The sequence below is a fragment of the Gambusia affinis genome, linkage group LG15 (genome assembly GCF_019740435.1).
Source record: "Gambusia affinis linkage group LG15, SWU_Gaff_1.0, whole genome shotgun sequence".
Classification (NCBI taxonomy): Eukaryota; Metazoa; Chordata; class Actinopteri; order Cyprinodontiformes; family Poeciliidae; genus Gambusia; species Gambusia affinis.
Genome location: NC_057882.1, coordinates 10054095 through 10076167, shown reverse-complemented (window position 1 = coordinate 10076167; position 22073 = coordinate 10054095). Strand labels below are relative to the sequence as shown.

The 22073-nt window shown below is 38.7% G+C and overlaps 1 protein-coding gene across 5 annotated transcripts in view; it reads left to right on the top strand.

The window, feature by feature from the left end:
• Positions 1 to 11023, top strand: part of cxxc5a (CXXC finger protein 5a) — a 39936-nt gene extending 28913 nt beyond the window's left edge. For 3 of the 5 annotated variants that reach the window (XM_044139874.1, XM_044139873.1, XM_044139872.1), the window contains exon 4: positions 9640 to 11023. In XM_044139874.1, the coding sequence (XP_043995809.1) occupies positions 9640 to 9684 (45 nt within the window). In that variant the 3' untranslated portion in view covers positions 9685 to 11023. The remainder of the gene's footprint in view (positions 1 to 9639) is intronic. The other 2 variants (XM_044139876.1, XM_044139875.1) reach the window with 1 other exon arrangement.
• The last annotated feature ends 11050 nt before the right edge of the window (positions 11024 to 22073 follow it).

Sequence of the window (22073 nt, the reverse complement as noted above, 5' to 3'; positions counted from 1 at the left end):
GATGGCAGCTATAGCTGACCTCATTTTTCTGGGCACATACAGTTGCTGATTGTGGACTTGACCAACTAAAACAACCTCATATCATAACCCTGTCCACACAAGCTCATACAGTGCTCAAACCAGATTCTTCACAAATCATTTAAGTGCCTTGTTGGTTTTGCTAGGGATAAAATGAATTACTTTAAAAAAAAAGATTTCTCCACAAAGCTTGTTAAGACTCTTGGATGTGTATTTTGAATGTATATTTGAGTATGATTCAGTACAGCAATCAACAAAAACCTGAAGGAAAACTTTAGCGAGCTGCAGTAAGTGATACTTAATTTGAGGTTTGGAAGTAAAGGTCATTGTCTTCCTGAATCTTGGTCATCTGACCACTGGCCTGCATGTTTTAGCTGTTTGTCCCTCCATCAAACCTGATTCAAATAAACAAACTACCTCCTTGACATTTATAGAAATTCAAAAGAAGTCTGACCCAATAGTTTAAGAGAGGTGTGTGGAACAGGGAACTCTGCAGGACATTGGTTCCCAGGGGCCAAACACTGTTGTGAAATTTTACTTTTAAACTTTGTTGAACCACTTTTGCTTCTGGAATTTACTGGAACCAAACTGAATTGTTTCTGAAGTTGTACTTTCTTCTAACTTGTGGCTACATTAAAGTTTATGACCTCATAGAAATTGTTTCTATAGCAAAACTTTTTTAAACATGTACCCCCATTTTACATGCGTGTTGGTAACCATGTACATAACACAGTACATAAGTTTACTTGTTTCTTTGGTTTAGTATTTTTTGTTATATATATATATGTATATATATATATACATATATATATATATATATATATATATATATATATGTATATATATATATACATATAAAAATAGTGATAAAAATGTTCAAATCCTCCCTGTGATGTAGCGGCCTAATTCTATTTTATTCTTGTTCTGATCCCTTTGGCCGGTTGAATCTGTTGAAATATGATACATTAGCTTCTGATCAGACCAAAATAAACCTAAATGACCTCCACATTTTCCTCCGGTTGACTATGAATAGATTTTAGAAAATTATTTTAAATTTGCCAGTTGTCAAAGCGGGTACGGTACGTTCCCAACGAGTATAAATTGATTCACAGTCATTGCAGCAAAAGACACCACTTACTAAAATAAAAAAGTCAGGCACCTTCTCAACAACTCCATCTTTATGTAAATATTAATTAGCAAAGCTGTAGCATTCAATTTTGATTGGAATAAGCAGGAGGCTCTCATCTAAAGACTTTGAATGTCACATAGGTGCAGGTGTTACACATCAGACCATTGCAGTGGAGTTTGGCTAACTGATAGTCTTTCTGAATGGTTTATGCCGCTTCAGTTACTGCTTTGTCAGATTAATCTTCCTGATGTCAAATTGCCTCCACCATTACTGTGAACTGCCACTTGTTTTATTCATAACACAAAGTAAAACACAACCCAACTGAGCTAGTACTTTGCTGTACATTTTTTTGTACTAAGAACTGATCATGAAAAGTTTTAAAATGTTAAACAGTTGCTTATATGAGCATGTCAGACTCTTTTCAAGTCACTCATTCAGTGTCAAAGCTTGGGCTCCTTGTGACATCTAAACTTTTTGTTTCCTTTTTTCATCTTAAATTTGTATGTAGAATAAATAACTTTGAAATATTGAAAAGAAATTTGGCATCTTTAACTTTGACCTGTCAATGTTTAGGGGCTAGCCTTGACTGCATCCTTGTGAGTCTCTGTTCCAGTTGTTTTAATCTTAGTCATTAGCCTAATGACTAAGGCTGCAGAAATAGCAAATTTGGGTAAATGGCTATTTTCTTGCAGCCATTTTCCTATAAAGATCAACACACATTGGACTTCCTTAAATAGCATTGTCTCTCATCTTTCCTATTTTGAAGAGTCGCAAATAGGACTCTACACATCATAATTATGTCAGAAGAAAACAGGATGTGAATGACTGCAGCAAATTCTTTGAAAGCCCAAAAGGATGAAACAGATAAGACAATATGACCAGCCTTCCTGTTATCTACTAAAAATCTGAATTTCTTTCAGTCTCAGTCAAACATGCATGCTAGCTTCAGCAATACAGAAAGACTAACATGCTTTAGCAAGCCATCTTTTGGAACCAGTGTCCTAATTTGATTGCAAATGCTATGTTTGGTAGGAGCTCTCGCTTTCTCTTGTTCATCTAAGCTGTTAGCGGGTACGACGTCAATACAGACATGAGATTCATAGCCAATAAATTAGAAATGTCTAATTCAACTGATAGGTTTAGATTGCAATTCAGTTTTTACTTATGATTTATGTTTGTATTGTCTTTCAATTTTGGCTTTTTTTAAGTGGGATTTGTGCTTCCCATCAGCAGCTTTAGTGCATATCCAGGGTGACTTGGGCACCACCTGCGCCAGAGCAGATCTCCTGGCTCTGGGAGTCACGCTGAACTGCGATGAGCCTCAGCTGTAGTTCAGACAGCCCCTGAGTGTCATGTTCCACTCCAATCAAAGATGGCACAGTACATCCCCGTCTGCTCTGACTATTACACCCTGTGCACGCTTTCAAAGGGGGCATGATCTCTTATTTGAAATATGTGTTGGTCTCAGTTATCCTGGATAGATTTCACCGCTTTCTTCACATATCTATGTGTGCACTCAGTGGACGTGGCACCACGTGCACGTGTTTCACTGCATTTGCACGAAACACATTTTTATTCGCCTCTTTATCCGGTTGTTTGTTTCGGGCTACGAGTGCATGTACGTAAGAACACAAGTGTAGTCCAGCGACGACGACGGTGGCAGCGTGCTTATTTTGGGTGTTGACGGTTTCCATTGAAAGCTCATGGCAGCTCAAAGAAGAGCGTAAAATTGGCAAGTGAGGGGGAGTTAGCATGCGGAGGCCTTTGCCACCTCACCGCTCACTGGCTGAAGATGTCTGGATTTATTCTGGGAATGCTATGTTTGAGAGAAATAAGTGCAAAGGCAGTTCTCTTCTGCTCTGCGTCTGAATACCCTCCAGGGGTGTCAGTCTCAGCAGTGGTGAAAAGAGGGGAAAAGTAAAGGTTTGGAAGTTCTACTCCTCCTTGTTGTTATCTGAATGTCAGAAGACTTTTAGGATCCACTGTACTAATGGCTAATATTTAAATATCCTATCAAAAATAAGAGGAGCTCAGCTTTTGTAGACGTTGTGAAGCAGCGCTGGTTAAACGTATACACTTGGCCCTGCATGTCGTTATACGCAGCTAGCACCTGAAACATTTTCCTCTGAGACCCACTTTGCCAGCATCAGATGGCGATATGGGAGCAGTATATTCCCTCACTGTCTTCCCTGCCTCCAAGTTACCGCACACCAGAGAGTCAGGACAGCGGAGACTCATAGAAAGTGACAGGCATGCAGACTGACGCCGGAGATGCAAAGATGTGTGGGCAAGTTGCTGGGCAGGCGGAGGGACATGTTGAAGTGGACAAGAGGGGGTTTGAGGGAGAGGACAACTAAGGCAGCCAAAGTGTCACTGTGGACTGACATCCGCATTAACCTATGAAACTTTTAGCTCAAAGAGTTTTCTTTTTTTTCTTTGTTTTGCAGGACAGTTCCTAGCAAACATTGTTCACTCCTTACTGTTTTTTTTGTTGTTTTGTTTTTTTGCCATTTTCATCAGACTGCAACCACAAATAATATGGTATTTTATTAGGAATGTGATGGATCATAACATGGATCTGTATGAAGACCCTTTTACTTTGATAACCTCAAATAAAATATTGTCCAACCAACTGATCTCAGAAGTCACTTAATCTCCAGTGAGATTAAGATCTGCATGGTGGCAACATCTGGCTCTGGAAATGTAAACACGTCTTTACTATATTTAGATCCCTTCAGCAACTTTTCATCCAAATAAAACAATGAAGCAGAATTCATCTGCTTGGGACCTGGAGAGGCCAGCAATGAGATGGTGTCAAGCAAAAATATTGCAGAACTAAACAAATTTACACTCAATTATCAACATTTGCACAGAAACATAAAAATAGAACCCTAAATGACCTATTTAATTATTTTTATTGGCAAAAAAAAAAAAAAAAGAAGCTTATTTTGGTTTAATTACACTGTAAAAGTGTTCCGTAGACTTCACATGTGATTAATGGACTCAGATGTCAGAGGCTGGACTGGAGGTACTTTAAAAAATTTAAATTGAATAAAATTGATAAAAAGCAATGGAGGTACTAGATTTCTTGTATTTATTGACATAGGCATGTCTCTAGCATCCTCTGTGTCATATTTATGCCGAGAGCTGTGACAGCCAGCTGATTAATTAGAGGATTAGCTGAAGATTAGTCTGAAATTATTTTGATGATTAGCCTCTTCAGACTCTTTTCTGGACTGAAATGAGCAAAGGCAATTATCTGTTATTTTAGTTCACAAAATCTGATGCTTTTCAACACTGTGTTGCACTGAAGAACCAAAAAAAAAGAAAAAAAAGTAAGAAAACAAGAAAAACACTGATGTTTTGTTGGACACTTGAAGCCCCTGATGAGTGTTTATTGAGAGGGATATTCTGAATCAGTATTGTTTGTCTTACATATCAATCAGTCCTTCAAAATTACACATTTGTTAACATCTAGTCACAGTCCTACAATTCATTAAAGTCAATTCAATGTACGTACTGGAAAACACAATAGCTTCAATATGCAGTAAAATAACACACCACACATCAACAATATTAGTTTCCATTAGTTATGTGGCTTTCCACCATTTCACTGACACATCATAGTGCTGCAGCATCTGTTTTTCTTAGAAGAATCTTTTTTTTCCAACTTGAGTTTCTGTTGGATAGCCTCCACATGCTACGCTAATGCAGGATTAAAGCAGTTAATAAGGCTTCTATACTGATCCTACAATGCTTCTTTAACATTTGTTACTAAAGATATGTTTGACTAGAAACAGAGCTGGTGTTTAACAATCTCATGTCTTGGTTGTGCTAAAGATGTTTTTATTTGAGCAGCTAAAACCAAGGCTGATGTTCATATATTTAGTCTCTGTTTTGATATGACTTGTCGATATTTTAGATGCTTATCTAGTTACATTTGTCTGGTGACACATTGTGTTTAGTTACCTGTTTCTGAACGTCATGGAAACTGTCAACCATGGCTTGGAAGTCCACTTTCTGACACACCAATGTCTGTGCTCTAAATCGGAGTGGTCAGGAACTGCTCTGCTCCACTGCGCACTTCTCCGGTGGCGAGGAGTGGAGACGCATACTGTGTAAATACGGAGGTTGCATAAAATGTAGCAGTAACCCTACAAAGTCATTTTCATTCATTTTCTTAGCAACCAGGGCATGGAGACATACCTCTTGCCTCTCCCAGCAGCATTTTGTTTAAGCATCGAACTGTGGAGTTGTAATGAAGTTTCCTGGTGCTCTGAAGGAAACAGGCTCACAGCTGCCCAGATCCTCCCACATATGAGTTTGTTTTATCTGGCCTACTTTGAGTGTAGACTCATCACACAGATCCTGTGAAAATCTCAGTAGAGTTCCGGTAACTCCACATGTTTATGTTTGTGATTGAAAGAGGGAAAATGCTTTCTCTTTAAAAAAAAAAAAAGAAAAACAGCCAAGTTTGTCACGGTTTCTCTTGTTTTGTACTTTCTAATATTGGCTCTAACTAAAGGGGCAGGTTTAGCCAATAGCTAATTCCTTAATGCCGTACTTGCATGTTCTCTTGTCTTTCACATTTTGAATAAAGCTAAGAGAAGTGTATAAATTTGAAGCATAAAGAAAGGACTGTCATGGATTATAAACAAGAAGTTTAATTTCACTCAAATCAAATTGTATAGGAAATAAATAAAAAAAGCTGGATATTTTTTTATTTTAGTGTATTTCTTAATTTCCCCCATTAAATAAACTAAGTAAAGCGTGTGATTAAATTACTTTACAGGAAATCTTTTTCACATTTTTACTAGTGGTGCTAATAAATGTGACAGGCGCTCTTTATCTAAGTCTTTTTTTTTAAGCAGACATTGTAACATCTCACATTTGCTTCAGCATGTTGAGATGTTTTGAGTTGATTTCCTTATATGTGTTTTGGGAATCCATTGAAAACAATCAGCTGAACACTCAGCGGTGCCCTGAAGCCAAAGCTGAATTAGGAATGGTTTAAACAGGTTTACAGATTCTTGCATCACTTATGCTTTCCTTTATTTGGTTTATTACACGGAAAATGTTTGTGTCACGTGTCAGCCAATGGGTTTGCCTTTATTTGAGATGACGGGGTGGGGTGGGGGGAACACATCCATCGACTTGTAGTGATTGGCCTCTTCACACCCACAGATCCCATCTGCGTGAACTCTAGCAATCAGTGTTGAGGAAGGATAGGAAGGAGGTTTTCTATTTCTGAAATGCTGCCATAACCCCAGCAACCCCCCCATCCCATTGATTGCACACGCTTGATAATGAGGAAAAACAGCATTACCGCTCAGTCCCAGCCGTGTGTTGTTTTTCCTCCCACACATTACGTCATGGTCGGTCCAGCCCTTACCAGGTTTTTAACATCTGTGGCAGTGCCAGATGTTGCTGTCCTCCAAGTCGCTGCTTAACAGCTGAGCGCGGCAGCAGAAAGGTCACCGTCAAGATGGAGGAGACGCTGCTGCAATATGTCGGTAGTTAACCTCGGGGTCGTTTGTGTTAAAAATGCTTTTCTTAAAACGCATAGGCTGAAGGCTTGAGTAGCTTTCAGATGTTAATTGTAGGTTTAGTTGCTAAAATAATCATGTTATCCATACATTTTTGTGAGTTTTTGTCTTCCTGTAGCTAGCTAGTGTTCAATATTTTTGATCAAAACTAGAGGCTTTTATTGACAGTCATTAGATAGGAAAAGAGGGTGTTCAAGTAAAGGTCTGAGGGTCTTGAAAGTAGACCCTATACATGGCATGCCCACTCTACCTCACATGTTTCCTACTCGTCACTGTCAATAAATTCTCTTGGTCCGTGAAAGACCAACCATCTGGGCAAATGTGTTATTTGCAAACAGGGCTTTACTGTATCTCTTGAAATATATTAATCTACTAAGCACTATATTTGAGCAGTCCTGTGTGATCGCAGTTTCACTTATATTGATTTTGTGTTGATGATTGTACAACAAAAAAAGCTTCTTCTTATTGACGCTACCCTTTCGGATATAATCATATGATAAGGTTTGTTTTGGGTATCAGACCGAAACATCCATCCAAACAAGAAAATGTGGAGCCTGCACCTTGTTGCCACAAATGTTCATGTCCATGTGAAAAACCAATAGTGGCCACAAAAGATCAACCCTGACCTAAGTGTAAATTAATGATTTAAATCAGCCTGAAAAATAACTAAGGCAGGTATTGTTTGTGCCTGAACTAATTTGAACTAATTCCTTTGCGGAAAACACAATTTAACAGACTGTATAAGAAAGCTGAACATAGCTACACCAAAAACTTTAGTCTGATTATGTCAGTGGTAGCCGCTCTTCAGTATTGTTTTTTTATACCTCAGTTTGACTTTAACAGCAGCAGCAAAGACAGAAACATGACAATAAGATCTTCTTTCATTTAAATAACAGATCAGTATTTGTGTTTCTACTCACTGTTTGGGTGGTTCTTTATTTTTTTTTAAATATATCTGTGCTGGTGAGTGTTGAGGGAAAATTGAGCCTGATTCCAGCATATATGAGAATTTCACTTAACAGTCTCACTGTTTGGTGTGATTTCGGGGGTGTATTGCGAGAGTCGGCTAACGTGCCACTGTGTGTGGAGGTGTGTGACTGCACTTGAATACATATTGGTTTCGATGTGAGAGTGTGTGTGGGTGCGTAAATGTTTGCCGAGCTTCTGCCCCTCACTCCCTCCCCACCCCTCCATCGCTGCCACCGCCGCCGCCGCCACCGCCACCTCACTCCAGGCAGTTCTGGCAAACGGAAGAATCCGTGCTGCAGAATAGAGGCGTGCTTTGCAGGACGCCAGCCACGTTCTGGCTCCCGGGACCCGAGCTGCTCTCTATCTCCTGACTGGCAGGCTGCTGCTGAGCCCTGCAGCTGCATGCATGTGTGCCACCCCTGCTCAGTGCAGTCAGACACGCTGATAACCACAGCAACAGGGGGGGTGGAGGGCCGGTTTTGGTTGGGGGGGGGTGCAAAGCAACATCGCCATTCACGATGGTGTGGGAGAGCAATGTGTGTGGTGGCTAAATAATAAATGTGACGTATTGGGTTTTCTGTGAGCTGAGGCCTGTTCCTCCTCTGGTGCTGAGGGCAGTAATGTAGAGATTTCCCTCATGCTGCTAACCAAGGGTCAAACTCCGAAATAGAACCACTACTGAGTGGATTACATATTCAGTTTATTAGCTGATTGACATCCATATTTTAGGTCACCAGAAGTTTTCCAGAGAGGTTTTGTTTTTCATAACTTTACAGTTAAAATCCCAATCTTTCGTCTTGTCATATTAACTTAGCAAAACTACTTTAAATATGCTTTCGACATTAATAGTAGTTAGTAGTAGCAACTATCATACCTGCTGTAAACACTGTCTTGTACTGGTTTTAATTTGGATGACAAAAGATTAAATAGAATCAGTGATGGGACATTTAAACTCATATAATTCAACATGAGAGACCAATGAAGACTATTCATGTCTAAAGCCAACTTCTGATTCAAATATTCAAGTACATAAAAGCACCATTTCTAAAATCTGGTGGAAAATTTTACAGCATTCGATTAGTAACAGTTGTGGAAAGATTGTGGAAATTCAACTCTGAGTAGTATTAAAAATAATTTTCTAACTGTTTTTTCCAGCCTCCCCGTCATAAACCAACTGTTGTATTTTTATGGAGAACAAATATATATATTTAACAATTCCCTGGAAAACTGATAACTTTGGGGTTGACATTTTAAACAACCCTATTAATTTTTAGTGCAATTAGCAATAGGAAAACAATAATCCCTGCATGTATTCCATAGCAAATAAAGGTCATAATATTCAGTCTTAAATTTCAATAATCAGCTGATATTTCCAAATTCACCAAATTCCATGACAGACTGAAGACGAACATACAAAAATGTGTTCTGTCCTTCTGTTGTCTGTGGCAAATCACACCTTCTTCTAGTCTGAATTAACAGCAGATTTCAATATGAAAATGTGGTTTAGAACAATGGCACCAATGTGGGTTATTTAAAAAAAAGCAAGAGGAAGTCCTCACACCATTATTTCAAACCCTTAATTCATTCATCCCTCTACCTTTATTTCTTCTAAAAAATTTACTATTCCTTCTTATTTGTAGATCATTTATGTAATTTTTCACTACTGCTGTGTATTTTACTACTTGTTTAAAATGTATGCTTTAAGCTTTATTAATTTTTTCTCATGTAGTAAAGACAGAGTGTTATTTTATTGTCTACTATGCATTGATATGTATGTGTGTTTGCGTAAAAATTATTTATGTATGCAAGATGTGGACATTTTTAAGCTTAAAAGGAAGTTGTGTATTTGAGGCTAATATTTGCAAACAGACACACAGAAAAGTATAGTTGGTGTTCATTAACAACTACTTATTCTTTCTTTCTTTTTTGCCCCCTCTTTCCTCTCTCCTCTCCCTTGTTGTCTTCTGTTTCTCCAAGAAGGTGATGCTTCCTACAGGAGCAGCGTTCCGGTGGTTCCAGTAGGGCTCCCTCCTCCGCTCCTTTCCCAAAGCTCTGCCATCAAGTGCAATGCCAACTCCTGGATTGTCTCCGGAACAGACACTGGTTAATAAACAAACTAGCAATGAATAAAATTCTATATATAAAAAAACAAAAAACAAAAACAAAGCAGAAAAAAACAAAAAAATCAATCGGATTATGGATGCACCTACTTATTCCTTGAACCAAAAATGAAGCGTAAAAGAAAAGCATCTATGGCAACTTTTCATTCCCTTTTTCTATGTTTCCATTTTTCATACCTTTTTGTCCTTTTCCCAGCTGGATTTTTTCCTCTTTTTTGGTTTCTGTCTCTTAAACACGGAACTGCTCATTGCCAGAAACAGAAATAACGGACAGATGGTGGACAATCAACTAATTTCTGTGTTTGGTGTTAATGTTGTTCATGTGTGAAAAGATTCGGTACTTGTGTAGAGAATGTAAATTTACAGCTATATTTTAAAGCTAGCGGCTAATGGCAAACATCGTAACTCTTCACTGTTTTGTTACCTAAACCCTTGTCTAGTTTATGGTTAAGTTTGTTGAAGATGGAGGCAGGAAGTGATTTAAAATGTGACGCTGTCAAGTTCAGAGTGAAATGAAAGTGAATATTATTGCTGGGCAAAACTCTCTTGAGTTTAAGCCATCACTACTGTAATCTCCTTAATGAGCCCTCCTCTGCATTTCCAAACTTTTCCTTTCTTGTAAGACTGGCAGCCTTACGTTACTGTGGCCCTACTGAGCATGTGCCAGTACTGCTCAGGGCAATAGCACCAAGCAACAGCACTTGCTCTAAGTCTACCCTACTGAATGCACTGAAAAAGATGCATTTCTTTTTTTTTTTTTTTGGTAATTGTTGGTTTATTTGTTAAATTTTCATGAGATTTTTTTTGTTAAGTTGTTGGGTAGCTGCAGCTTTTGAGAGAGAAAAAAAAACTCAATCTTTGTATTTGTTTAGGAAATTCGACTGGTTTTGTGAATAAAAGGAATGCATGTATTTGTGTCGAACTTTACAATTCTGAAGTTTTGTCTGATTGTCTGTTTTGCATGTTTTTTTTAAGAGCGGTTTTGAGTAAGAAAATGAAATTTTCCACGGGTTATGAAAAATGTTTTCCTTTGTTTTATAATTAGATGGCATGAGACGAAGAAAAAAAAAAAACAAATCCTTCCCCCGCCAAAACTCTTAAAAAGCAAATGAAAGATGGTGGTTACAGAGATCACCATCATGTCCCATTTTGCTGCCTGTGTTATCTTCCTACACTGGAATGATGGAGCCTTGCTGTGCTAAAATGTAACCAAAATGATTTAAAAGATGTTTGAATAAGAACAAGTTTGATTGCCGTGTTTCTTCAGAGTGCATGAAAACCCTGCGAAAATCCTCCTAAATCTCATTTATTGTCAATGATTTTTGGTCTCCTTCGAGGTCTTTGTGACACTCGCCTCGCTCACTGACATTTATAGTCAGAAAGCACGAGCTGAAATGCAGGAGATCGATGGCAGTCATGGATTACTGAAGAGAAGTAAGCGGAAGCTTAGGTAAAAGTGTTAGGAGCTGAAAATCTTGTGAGGTTCCAGTAAAAATAAGGTTCTGGAAAAAAAAAAAAAAAGAAGTTTTTTTGCTATGTTCTAAAGGTGGATCTTAGTTATTTATCACTAAAATGTTATTTATTACAATAATTAATTTGAAAAGGGTTAATTCACACATCGGATATGATGCGTCTGTGTATATTTCAATCTCTGTTCCTTTTATTTATTGAGGCTTCAAGCTCATTAAAACCAAAAATTTAATTGATCAGAGAAAGAAATGCTGACTTGGCAGTTGTTCATTGACACGCCACGAGGAGAATAAGAAGCAAAGTTTTATTGCTAAAGAATGTCCACAGAGTTCTGCATACAAGCATAATTGTGGAAGATTTAGTGTAAAGAAAAAGTGTGGTGGAAGAAAGTTGCAACAAGCCCCATGGATGACTGCAGCCTTTAGATGATTATGGAACAAATCCTAAGTTTTTGTGGTTGAAGTCTAAATGTTCTTACCTGATCTATAGACAGAAAAATTCTAGTTGTAGACATTCTCATTCTTCTCGCTGTTTACAAGCTTCAGGGTAGATATAAATATATGATTTTTTTTTTCAACATTTCAATAGGAAATGAATACGTGGATGAAATATTTTGTCGGCCAATAACACATTTGGCTAGACTTTCATGCAAACTCCTGATATAGATTCTGGTGATAAAAAGCTTAGGGGGAGTGGTGGAGACGTGGGAAAAGAGAATAGTCACGACTAATAACAGCAGATGTAATGCGTGAAAAATATAGGGATTTTATGTTTTCCTAATGTTGTGAAACCCATGTTCAATTTCCTGCAGGACATGATGCCTCTTCTCAATACCAAAAGTAGCAATACATGGTTCAAACTTGGTATCACTGCACTGGATAGACCGAAACAGAAAGATATAAGGGACACCAGACCTAACAATGCAAATACACTAAAGTCTTATTTTAAAGCAACCTGTGTTTACTTACCACAGAAGTGGCACAGGATGATCATCTCCATGCCACACTATACTGATGCAGTAATTCAATCAAAGTAACCAAGTACGGAGCGCATATGATCAACAGTACATAGGCATTCTTAACAATGGACCAACATTTCCTGTTCACAATCCCTTACTTGATCGGCTTTGTATTATATTTACATTTAGTAAGCCTTACAAAACGGGGCCACATTCAGACGGCTCTCTGCATAAACACTCATTTCCATCTGCTGATAAGTGATGACTGCCTGTGTTGTTTTAAAGGTGCTTCTTTGCAGCCAGGTGGGGAAGTGGATGCAGATTCCTTCCGCAGCCAAAAGTGTGGTTTTAATTAGCGGCCGTCCACAGTGGAAGGCCCAGCGTGGCGCGCCTGTGTACGAGCTTGTGATCAGCTTTGTGAGAGCTGGAGAGCGGAGCTATATCCCAACTCACCCCCCACACCTCCACTCCACCCCCACCTCCCCCTAGGTGACAGCACTGGGCTAGTGCCATCGCCATGGCGATGGGGGGAGTGTGTGCGTGATTGCGTGACTGCGTGTGTGTGTGTGTGTGTGTGTGTGTGTGTTTCTGGGGGTGGTGGCTGAGGCCTTTCATTATTAATGTGCACCGCGGCGTCCTTACCTCCTCCGAGCCCGCACAGCTCACCGCCTGACCTGCCATCCAAGGGAGAGGAGAAGGAGAAGGAGGGGGAGAGACGGAGGGAGTGGGGGGGGGGGGTTAGTGAGGCGGCAGAGATAAAGAAAGAGAAGTGAGCCGAAGAGAAAGAAAGAGACAGCACGCCCAGCGTAGAGTTAGAGGAGTGTGTGAGTGTAAAGCACAGATTCATTTACGTGTTCTTATTAAACACCAAGAGTATCTCAGATTAAGATCACCACTTTGGAGATTCGGGGTGTGGTTTGCAGGTGTTTGTGTCGAGGGGAAGGAGCCCAGGAGGAGTGGAGGGTAGGGGTGTGGGGGTGAAGAAAGTCAGGGAGGGTCATGCGGTGGCTGTACGGCTCATGAGCTGGGCTGTCACACTGGGAAAATCCTGGAATCTTATCACTGCTTCACAGACACTGAGCCGCACTGATCTACTCACCCTTGTTGCCAGCAGACATGCCCTTCCCCCCCTTTTGCAAATGCCCCTGCACAAGCTGGCCCTTCGCAGTTCCGACGCCACCTTCTCCCCGAGCAGGGAGATAGCAGAACCGATGCAGTCCAATTGTTGAGGAGGGAGGAATGCTCCTCGTGAAAATGGGACTACCAGGAAGAAAAACAAGCTTTGCAACTGAGCAGGCGGCAAAGAACCGAGAAGCCCGGAGAAACCCTGAAAAATAGCGCAAAGTCACAACCAAATCTCAGTGAGGAACATAAAGAAGTGTCTGAATTTTAAACATACCTGGTAGTTGTTTTTGAAATAGTGTTTTTCAATAGTGGCACAATAAGTATTAAACTTACTGTGCCACACAAACTGTTTGGATTTAACAATTCCAAACTATTGTCTCAAGCAAAATGTGTTATTATTAGAAATAATTATTAGAAATTATAGCATTAATTCTCATTGAACTGAAAAAATTTAAGCACATTTGTTTCACTACATTCACAATATAAGATATAGAAGTCTTAGGCTGATATCTTCATCTTTTTTCCTTGACAATTACTTTCTGTCGAATGGCTTTACATGTTGCTCCGTGATGAGTTTAGTGTAGTTAAAAACCTAACAAAGTTTTCACAACATGTCACCTAAAACATAGATAGCATAGCAATTTGTTTCTAAATACATATCAGCTCAACATTTACAACTATAGTCTTCAATAAACTCATGTTTTGTGCTGACAATGTTTTCATTCACCATTTTGCTATGCTAATGCTAACATGCTTCCTATTTGTTTTGATAATACTCCTTGATATAGCAGCTTGCGATTGAAGTAAGACGGTTTGATAGCAAAGGAAATTGTTCTCCTGCTTCATTATCTTTGTTATCCTTCTAGCATCATTAATTTTAACAGATAAAGTCAAAATTAATTTTAATTTTCAGTTTTAGTAATAACATTCTGTTTGCTTAAATTTAGAGCAATGAACTCATGCTGCAAAATGGCCGGTAAAGAAATCAGCTATTAACTATTGGTAACATTACTAAAAATTACATCATTATAAAATTACCAAAATAGTTACTTTTTTTCTTTCTTTCTTTTTTTTTTTTTTTGCATGTAAAGGTAATGAGTGATGTAGGAGGGATAAAAGACTTGGTGGAAGAGACAAAAAGTAGGTAAAAAGGTTCTAAAAGGAGCATTCTTCAGACTAAATTATTTAACATAATTTAATTTCACATTTTGTTTAGTGTCACTTTATTAAATCTAAGCTAAACCAGAAAAATCTGACAATTCTGCCATCTCCACCCAACTGGTGTACACCACACACAGAATCAAGCACGCCATTCCCTTTCGCTGCTCAATCTCGGCAGCAAAATCTATAAGGTAACCCCCCCCCTCACCTGTGCTCACATAGTGGGGTCTCTTCAGACAAAGAAAGCTTTTGCAGAATCCGTTTACCCCAGTTTATGTTGTATTATACAGCTAAACAGCTGGGACAAAACATTATTACGCTACGATATGATTAAATGTCAAAGAATGTAGAATGTGTTCAATTTCAACTTCAATGACTTCATACGTATTTACCTTGAAAAGAGTCATCAAATTAATTCATCAAGATAACTGAGCATGATGAATTTTCTTCATAGAGGACGATGAACAAGATGTGGAATGAGTACGGTAATCAGCACCTCAGAAGGTATCCTTCAAATTCCTGGCTTCAATGGTTCCCAACTTGTAAATTTTTTATTTGTAAAAAGTGACTGCTAAACACAGGGTCAGCGCAAAGGTCATGGATGGAAATCAGAGTCTCTATCTAAGCTCAGATGGTGTAAAGGTCACAAGATAAAGTTAAACTGTGGATAGGAGCCAAGAAATAAACTTCCTTGTTGGCACAAAACTGTGAGACAAAAACCTTTTCGACACTCACTAGTTCATTGTTGTTGTTGTTTTTTTTATTTTATTTTGGGAGCAGGGGGTATGTAAGTAAGTTATGAAAGTAAAGCGTGGAGGTGAGAGTATGATAATATCAGCCTCCAAGATATTATTGTTGTAATCCTGCAATTTAAAAATGAGGCAGGAGGGAAATAAACGTTATACGAAACTTTTCTTTTTCATTTAGTTCCTCCATGCACGTTTTATTTTAATGAAAGTGGTTTTCTTTTAGTTCCACATTTAGATAGATAGTTAGAGATAGGTGGATAGTCACAAATAGATAGATAGATATCTAGAGAACTGGACAGATAGATATGTTCAGCCTGTGGAGGATCCTCCAGCTATAGGATAAACACAAAAACAAAAATTTCAGATGAACAGAGCGCCACATTCTGACCTCTGTTTAATGCAAACCAGTGTGAGCTGCAATTTATTGGTCGGACATGAACCTGCACTGCATTATTTATCCAAGCTAATTAGATTGTGGCTTCCCTCTTCGCTCCATCACTGCTGTCTATTGGTTAGCTTTTCAGTGACGAAATAAAATCTGACATTAGTTGTTTTTTATATCTCTAAATGAATCTACAGGCAAAACAAATACGTAAGGTGAATGAAAGACAAAAAAATCTACTGTTATCCTGCTTATTAGATGCTGAACTTAGGATTCTTCCTAGATTTAAACGGTAATTTTCTGAGCTCTAATTTATTTATCAGAGTTTATTGGGATTCACCAGAGAAAGATATGCTGTTGACCAGAATCGGATGATTTACTGCTCAAGAGCATAACATGCATTTGATGTTTTTAAAATCAGTGAATGCACCATATATAAGTGCCAATAGGTTGTCCTGACAGCACTTTACAGAGTGGAAGCTGTGACTGAGGGGAGAATGGTAAAACCTAGCTATTTTCATAATAAGTAAGGTGTTTAGAGTAAGTCAAAGAATAGAAAAAGGTGTAAGATGCTCCAAAAAAGAGAATATTTTCCCTGTAAGCATGTTTACAGTTAATTAACATCCAGTTTAACTGTGGATATTAAAAGCATATCTGGCATATCAGCTCTAGATTGTTTTTCTGTCTTTTTTTTTTTTTTTTACCTTTGTAAGCTGTTTGGGTCTGTGCGGCCCATTTTCACTTTTTATTGTAGCAAAACAAATAGAAGTAAGTATCTTTTCAAATTGAGACTCACTGGCCTTAAATCATTTTCTGTGTACAACATAATTCAGAAAAAAAAAAAATTGATGACCACTGGCCACGTACACCCTCCCTACACATTTACTATAGTTTTGTATATAGATGACCATTATAACCATTTTCACCAACAAGAGGAGGTTCATTCATGGAAAAATTTTCCTGGTCTTCGTTTCTTTCAGTTATGCTGAGCTCTGTTAGTTAGGTTTGATGTAGGGTGTGAAAAAGGTTTTGGCAAATGTTGGGGTTAGGAATATAATTGTGATGGTAAGATTATGGAAAATGCCTGGGTTTGGCATAAATGCAGTTACTAAGATGTATTGAAGTCTATAGAAAATAATTGGACCGTATAAGGATGTTTGTGTGTGTATCTGTGAATTTTGTCTTACTGCACCTGGCTTTCTGGACAAAGTTGAAAGATTGTTGCAATGTGCAGGTGCCAGATCTTTTACTACTGACATTCCTAGGCCAACATGGTGCCCATTTGCATTCAACTTGTGTTTTTTGTTGTTGTTATTTTGATTTTTTTTTTGGTTGAAATTTCTAATAGAAGTAGAAAAAAGATCAAATTAAAGATCAATCATAACTGAAAAGCTACATAATATAGTAAAAATATTTTTCCATAATTTCCATAAAAAAATATTAGTCCATAATTATTTTCTATTGTTTTTCTGTTTGGTAACTCACTCCAATCACCTAGAGGGTTACTGTTGTAGCTTTCCAGTGAACAGTTGTCTAACTTCGGTCTGTTTTTGAAAAATATGAAGTTTTTTATTATTATTATTATTATTATTATTCAACAGTAGCCTGTCAGGAAAAAGGGCAGAGAAAGAATGAGAAAACATTCAGTAAATATGGCCCAAGGCCAGGAATTGAACCAATTGCGGTCATAAATATGATGTTTAAACAAATTTTATGAGTATACATTTTATCTACAGCCACAGCTAAGGTAGAAGTGCTGCAGTTGTTAGACTTTGATTGAGCTCTCATGTGAAGACCTGTTGTACCTTTTCAACCTGGACCATTGAATATGTGGAAACTGTCATTATGTGGGTCTTTTGTGCTAAAATATGTACTGGTGTCAATGTGAATTTACCAAACAGTTATTCAGTGTCAGAACTTCTAATAGCTTCCTGCAAGAGTTGGTTCTCAGCTATAAAATAGTATAATAAGCCTTCAATACCTGTTTACTGGTGTTATTATAATACATGCTATTATAAAACAAATTAGATTTATTGTCTATTTAAGACTAAAATATACAGATTATTTTATAACTGAAAATAAATGGTTAGTAACATTAACCATATATGCTAAAATATATTTTTAAGACTAAAATAGGTAAAAATGTGCTTTTTACTGCATTTATAAATAATTTGTGACATAAAAGTTCATCTTCCAGACTTTGAGCCTCAATTTCCAGATTTTAAATACATTATTGATAAGCACAAAAAGATGCCTCAGAGTATCCTCATCATCAAGAAATTCATTGTAGATCAGCAAGGCTTACTGCTGACCTTTCTCGGGGGAATCTTTAAACCATTAAAAGAAGAAAAATCTTTTACGTATAAAGATTAATCTGGAGCCTGGTGATGGACTGGCGACCTATCCAAGGTGTATTGGTTTCTCTCGCCCAGTGACCACTGGAGATGTGGACCAGCCCAGAGATAAGCAGTATTAGACAGTTGATGGATTAATGTGGATCTATCTTTCCTATCTAATCATCTTCTAGTAAACCAAAGAGTAAAAAAAAAATCAAACTAAATAACCAGCTTATATGATTGTGGGACTAAGTTTTTGGGCATAATTTTCACATCAGAAGTTAAACCTGGAAGCAGAAATAAAATTATTTTTACTGTTTTAACAAAAATTTCATGCTTAACAGGCACGACCTTATCTTTGATTCATATGTATCAACATTAAATTACAAGAAATATATTTAAAACTCATTGCAGTCTTTGAAAATGACTCAAATGAAAGTAAGTGGCTAAAATATCTATTTGAGTATCCCACCCCAGAGAATGTATTATAACTTAAAGGAAACAACATGCATGGTTTACACAAATGAATTCACATTGGTTTGTAAACCAATTTTTTTATATGTACAAGAATTTCGCCTCACTCTTATTTGAAGGAATTTAAATTCATTCACACTGGTGGACTTTGATACATAAATATTTAAGAGTTGCCACAGTATTTCAACTGGATTGAAGTCTGGATTTTGACTAAGCTACTGTTGCGAGACAGGCGTTTTGTTTAGCTAATGGCAAAACTCTCACATGTGTGCCAGTTTTGTCCTGTCCCATTTTATTGTTGAATAAAAATGTGTTTATATTTTTAGACGCTTTGATTACGTCATGATGTCAAACAGGTTTTGTTTAGTAATCATGTCGGGGTGTGGCATAGGAAAAGGGGTTAAATAGATTTTCCTTGATAAGTGAAGCTATCATTTGAAAAGTCACATTTTGTATTTTTTATGATTAAAAAGGAAAAAAAGAAAAGAAATACATACACTTTTATGAAACTGATAATCCCTTTGAAAATAAGATATTGCCCCCCAGCTACATTCCTTAAACAATACACAACATGTATTCTATAATGTTATTGTAATTTAACTCGGTTGTGTTTATCAATGTATGGACATACACCTCGGTCTTTGCGTAAATGTGAGAGAGCTGTACACACTTTTTGAGCGGCCACACAAACACGCTGAGGCCCCACTCAGGCTTTCTTTCCTTCCTCTCACCTCTCACTCACGCGCTAACAGCTCTCTCGCGCGCCGACACGCTCACGCGGACACGTAGGAACAGATTAAGTCCAAATCAATGGCAGTGGCTGGACTGGGAGGGAGAGGGAGAGAGATTTCACCCAGGGTTCTCGTTAAGGTCTGACACATGCGGCAAAGGCTCGGGGGAGTGTTATTACCAAGGTGATGGTTGATAAGACACTCGTTTCTCCACGCTGCGTCCTGCGGGGAAATGCGTCTTGCAGCCATGGAAACCATAAGGCTAGGTGTTATGCTATAATTGGGACAGCGTCTCTAACGTTGCAGCTGCACTGCCAGGTATGCCACCGTCTCCAAATGAGAAATTACAGTGGAGCCACAGAGGAGAGGATGCGCCCAATTTCCAAGAACCCCCCTTCTCTCCCTCCCTCAATGGTTTCCTTTTGATTTTTTTTTTTTTTTTGGCCAAACTAAAAATAATTTTCTAGGACAAGTTAAGACATACAACTCCAAAAAACAACTCCACATCATTATCTAAAAGTCTAAGTAATACACAAAGTATCTGAATCAAATCAGAGTGCAGAGTGGAACATGGAGAAGGAAGATGGAGGAAGAACGAAGAGGAGGAAAGGAGAAAGATGGTTGTCGGCCAACCCCTGCTCACTCTCTGTAACTTGGTTGATTACGATCAATTTCCACGGTATCGATGGCCTCCCTTGCCCTGAGCTACACTCCCTCCTGCACTTTGCATGGTACGTGCTTTGTGTACCGTGACGTGACGCACACTCCAGCACATCTCCAACCAACCCTGCCTCCTCCACCACCTGCATCCCCCCGATGCCGGCCTTGAGAAATATCAACAGCTGGGTTTACCACATTCTGGTAGGAGGGCTATAAACAAGCATTCAAAAAAAAAAAAAACAAGCACAAATGTTTCCACTTCTTGTTCTCAGAGTGGGTGAAAATCTGGGTTAGCGCAGTGGTTTCGCTTTTTTTTTTTCTTCCCTTCCATCGACTGCCTTGTGAGTCTGATAGGTGTAAAAAAGTTTGGGTGGTGTTACTGCAGCAGAAAAGAAGAAAGGAGATTTTCTTGTCTTCTCTCTCTCTTATCCTCTCTCTCTGCCAGGGCTGCAGTGGGACTGAACACTAGCCAAAAAACTCCAGGAGACAAGGTGGAAACGATGAGATGAGGTCTGGTCACGACGTGCACGGACCAAAAGCCCCCAAATCTGTATTTGTTCTGGGGAATGGGAAACTGTCCTCCCTCCGGCATGTGCGAGGGCGCATCCCGCCCGCTCTATCTCTGCACACTTGGCACGCTCTATGCGAATTAATTGCATCTCTGCGAGGGAGAGAGTGAGATGGATAGAGAGAGACGGAGTGAGGTTTAGTCCTTCTGTTGGGCTAGTCTCGCTACGAGGGGAGTCATTTAAAATTCTGCCTCCCATGTGGCTCCTGGTTTTCACTTTAATGACTGCCCCCTCCCTTTTTTATATCCATGACTTTCTAGAGTTCTAAGTTTCTTAACTTATGGCTCATATACATCTCACTCAGGCAACTAATACAGCCGAGATGTCTTGCTTGTTATTTAGGATTTTCCCTCCTGCAGTGCCTTGCAAAACATACTTATACGGCTTTAACTTTGCCAGTTCTTTGTCATGTTACAGCCACAAACTTCAGTTTAATTTATCTAGAGTTTTGGAGGTAGACTAACAGGAGGAAAACACATGGTTCCCACTATTCTTTACAGAATAAAAGCAGAAAAGCATCCACTTCAAGTCAGTCCAACGATAGTTTTCAGAGCAACATTTTACTGGAACTACGACTGCAGGTCTTTTGGGGTATATTTCCACCGGTTTTGCATGTCAGAGTGAAATTTTTGTCCATTCTTTACTAATACCTCCAACTGAGTCAAATTGGATGGAGAGAGTCTCTGAGGAACTCAAGAATAGCCATTGATACTCAAATGGACTTCTGTCTAGGTGATGACTAGTCTTTAGCAGCCTGTGAATATGCTCAACCTACATCTACATCTTCGCAACAGCTGTATGTTTATAACTGTTGCTCCACAGGAAAATGGAAGGAGTTTTATATATGAAGGCCTAAACAGTTCAGTTTTTGTTTCTTCCACATGTTTGCAGTGTCTCCTCCATGGCTTAACTGCCTAATATGGCTTTCTTTAACCAATCTTCTTGCCACTCTTCAATAAAGACTCAATAGTTATCTTGTTGACCAATTCTGCAACCTGAGCCATGTATCTCTGCAGCTCCTGCAAAATGTTTACAAACCATATATGATGTTCCTCCAACGTGCCCTACACTTTGTTAATCTACTACAATAATGTGAAAGCGTTGAAAGGATATGAATACTATTGCAAAGCATTGCGTACCTTTCAACTTTGCCTACAGACATCAACAAGTTTAGCTCCGCTGCTATTGTTTGCTTTCCAGTCACTTGTCGTTTCTCACACCAAATTTTCTCCGTGTTGTCAAAAAAAATATTGGATGAATGATGCTTTTTAATGGCAGTAATGATACCAGATAATGGTTGAATCATGTGGGCCTGTTCTGATCCATGAAGCATCTTTAGCAGTGCGAAGTAGAGACAGCAGCCAGCCCAGTATTAACTGCTGCAGCGCGCTCCTCTGAGCCTTCATAGAAGGCACGATAGGAAATGGCCTCAACAAGATAAAGCTGAGCTCTCTGCATGGCTCTCAGCAGGGGTCCCTGCCTCTCTCACGCACACTCGCACACATATATCTTCGTGTGCGAATAGTGGGGGTAGAGTGATGTGGGCTGTAGGACAGCAAAGTCCCACAAGGTCAGAGCAGGCAGTGTATATGGTTGTTTTTCTCAGTTTTTTTTTTTCTTTCCTCTCAGCGGTGGAGCTGTGTGCAGCCTCCCTGGGTCTCTCCTCTATCTGGTCA